Here is a 3,114-nt window from a genome sequence, read left to right as displayed (position 1 = left end):
TAATAAGTTGTAGGGGAGGCTTTTGAGAAGCCAGGAGACAGGCCAGAGCAAGCCTGCGGGCACCAGCTCGGCGTGTCCTGCTGCTCGCGGAGGGGGATGGAGCCGGCGAGCACATTCCTGGGGAGGGGGGAGCTGCAAATACCTGGCCCAAGATGCAACTGTGCGTGTCCGGAGGCCAAGAGGGAGCTGCCCGCACCCGGAGGGCACGGCCACAGCCGGGACCCGGCGCCGGGGCGCAGGCACCCCGCTCCTCCTCCCCAGAGGCCGGGCCGTGGGGAGACGCGTACGCCCCGCGGCCCAGCAAGGCCCCCACCTCGGGGCCCGGCTCGGTCTCCAGGCGGAGGTGGGCGCCAGGCGGTCCCCCCACCGCGCAGTGCCGGGCTTTGCACGTGGCTCGGCGGCGGGGGACTCGAACTCAGCGCCCCGCCAGCCTTCCTAGCACACGCTGTTGTTTTTCCTTCGCGGCCTGCCACACCGTCGAAGCCAGCGGGTTCGCAGGGGTGACGCTCCCGGAGCAATTACGTGCACTATCTGCTTCCTCTAAACTCAAGGACAAAACATTCGAGCAGGATGAGCAAAGCYATTCGCTGCCTGGCCGGGGATCCCCGTGGACGCACCCGCGCGCGAGGTTCGGCGTGCCCCGCGTCTCCCGCGGCGGGAGGCCGGAGAAAGCGCGGCTCGGAGAGGCAGAGAGGGAGACCTCGGTCTCTCCGAGGGGGCCGCGGTGCAGAGCCCTTCGGGGCTATCGCCCTCCGCGAGCAGAGCTCGCAGCCGCGAAGCAAACTCACGCTGCACTTTGCACAGCAATGCAAAGGTGCCTGAGTGTTCCCGGCGTTTGCTGGGCCATGGGCCGATAAGGAGCAATCGCGGAGTGGATAAAAAAGCCGACAAGGCTGTAATCTTAAATAAACTGCCTTCCTTTTGGACAGTATGTTAAACGTGAGATCTGATAAAGAGTTACAGAAATAAAACAAACTGTGACCTACAGCCTCGCCGCCRGAGTGGCCAGGCCTGCTGCGATAATGAGGGTTCCCCCCAGCCCACGCTCCTGCTCCACTGCCCCACTTGGAGAGCCCCGGGCCGCGCTCCTGCCCCGGCAGAGCTCCCGGTCACGGCTTTCCYGGGCTGCGCTTGGGCAGCTCCCGCGTGCTTGCAAGGCCCCGGAGCAGCACGCAGCCGAGGGACYGCCAGAGCCCTGCCATGCTGGAGCCGAGAGCTGCCTTTTTGGCCTCTTCCCAGGGCCTGGCAGAGGGTTTTGGCGGTGCAGAGGCGGCGATGGGCTTCCCCGGCGGGCCGGGGGCTGTCTGTCGGGCACAGGGCGAGTGCACGGGGTCCGGCTGGCGGGTGGCCGATGCAGGAGCACAGCAGGCGGTTCCTGCCGCGTGCTGCTCTTTGGCACCGGGGCTGACGAGGTGGGCTTTCCCGGCATGGCCCCGGAGCATCCTTGCTTTGGTCTGCAGGCTGGGCCCCATCCAGCCCCGGATCCCCCGCTCGGAGCCTGGCAGGGCCTGCGGCGTCCCGGGCATCCCAGCTGGCAAGCGGCCCCACCGGTGGCCATCGCAGGTGACCTCTTCGCCTCCTTCTCCTGCACCRACGCCATCTCTGCAAACAAAGGGGAGGGTGTGGGATACTGGCAAAAGAGCCAGTGAAAAGGAGCGTCCAGCGGCGAAACCCCACCCCACGCGGGCGCTGAGGTAATGCAGCCCAGCCCCGGCTCCGCCGGCTCTTATAAGCGCGGGTAGAAGCGCAGGTGCACCCAGGTGTAAGCTGATCTCCCGCAGGCTGCGCAGCGGTGAAGAAGCCCCGGGGGGTGGAGTGTACCGGCCAGCCGATTCCTCTCTGCCATCGCCTCGGAGCGCGCTCGGAGCCGGACACCATGTCTATGGGGCTGGAGATCGGGGGGGTGGCCCTGTCCGTGCTGGGCTGGCTGTGCAGCATCATCTGCTGCGCGCTGCCCATGTGGCGGGTGACGGCCTTCATCGGCAACAACATCGTGACGGCCCAGATCATCTGGGAAGGGCTGTGGATGAACTGCGTGGTGCAGAGCACGGGGCAGATGCAGTGCAAGGTGTACGACTCCATGCTGGCGCTGCCCCAGGACCTGCAGGCCGCCCGCGCCCTCCTTGTTGTGGCCATCGTGCTGGCCGTGCTGGGCTTGATGGTCGCCATCGTGGGAGCGCAGTGCACCMGCTGCGTGGAGGATGAGACGACCAAGGCCAAGATCACCATCGTCTCCGGTGTCATCTTCCTTCTCTCTGGCATCATGACCCTCATCCCCGTCTCCTGGTCAGCCAACACCATCATCCGGGATTTCTACAACCCGCTGGTGCTCGACCCTCAGAAGCGGGAGCTGGGCACATCTCTCTACGTGGGCTGGGCGGCAGCCGCGCTCCTGCTCTTTGGGGGGTCTCTCCTCTGCTGCTCTTGCCCCCCCAAAGACGAGAGGTACGCGCCCAGCAAGGTGGCCTATTCCGCCCCGCGCTCCGCCGTGACCAGCTACGACAAGAGGAACTATGTGTGAGGAGCTGGGCAGCCCCTCGCCCTCCCCGCTCCCCTCCGCCTGCCCGAGCCTGCTGGCTGCCACCTCTCCGGCTGCTCTCCATCCCGCAGCGCTGCCTTCCCGTGCTCACCCTCCTTCCCGGCACGGGGCAGAGGAGGAACGCAGCTGCCTGGCTCGCAGGGCTCTGGTGAGGGGACCGGCCACCTTAGTTCGGACTTGTGTTTCCATCCAGCGGAGTTTTCTCTTTGACCTCTTGCACCGCAGCGGCGAGGAAACCCCTTCGCCGGACAGCCAGGGCTCCTCTCTCCCGAGGCCCCGGAGGACGTGTTCCTCCAAGCGAGACGATGCCTTCACCGTAGCTGTGACTGGTGCCCCGGCGGGGGCTCGGGGTGCGTGGGGGGCACAGGGGCTGAGCTGGACTGGGAGGGAGGGTGGTGCCCGGCCCTCGGCCCTTTGCCAGGGCTAATTCCCCCAGCACCCTGGGGGGGTTATCCGAAGATGAGAGGGTGCTAAGGCTTCCCTTGCCCTACTCCATTTGCGGGCACAGGGCAGGACGTGGGGACAGGGCAGCCCCGGGGAGCTCTGAGCTGGCCCCAGCTGCGCCCATCGTGGCC

At 66.9% G+C, this 3,114-nt stretch overlaps 1 protein-coding gene across 1 annotated transcript; it reads left to right on the top strand.

The window, feature by feature from the left end:
- Positions 1-1,744: 1,744 nt before the first annotated feature.
- On the top strand, positions 1,745-3,108 carry CLDN3 (claudin 3). Its single transcript, XM_085308405.1, has one exon. It carries the CDS (start codon positions 1,877-1,879, stop codon positions 2,519-2,521), a length of 645 nt encoding a protein of 214 aa, XP_085164531.1. The 5' UTR covers positions 1,745-1,876; the 3' UTR covers positions 2,522-3,108.
- The last annotated feature ends 6 nt before the right edge of the window (positions 3,109-3,114 follow it).

Source organism: Rhea americana, unplaced genomic scaffold (assembly GCF_003343005.1).
Source record: "Rhea americana isolate MKP2758 unplaced genomic scaffold, rheAme1 scaffold_274, whole genome shotgun sequence".
NCBI lineage: Eukaryota > Metazoa > Chordata > Aves > Rheiformes > Rheidae > Rhea > Rhea americana.
This window is presented reverse-complemented; position numbering and strand designations above follow the sequence as displayed.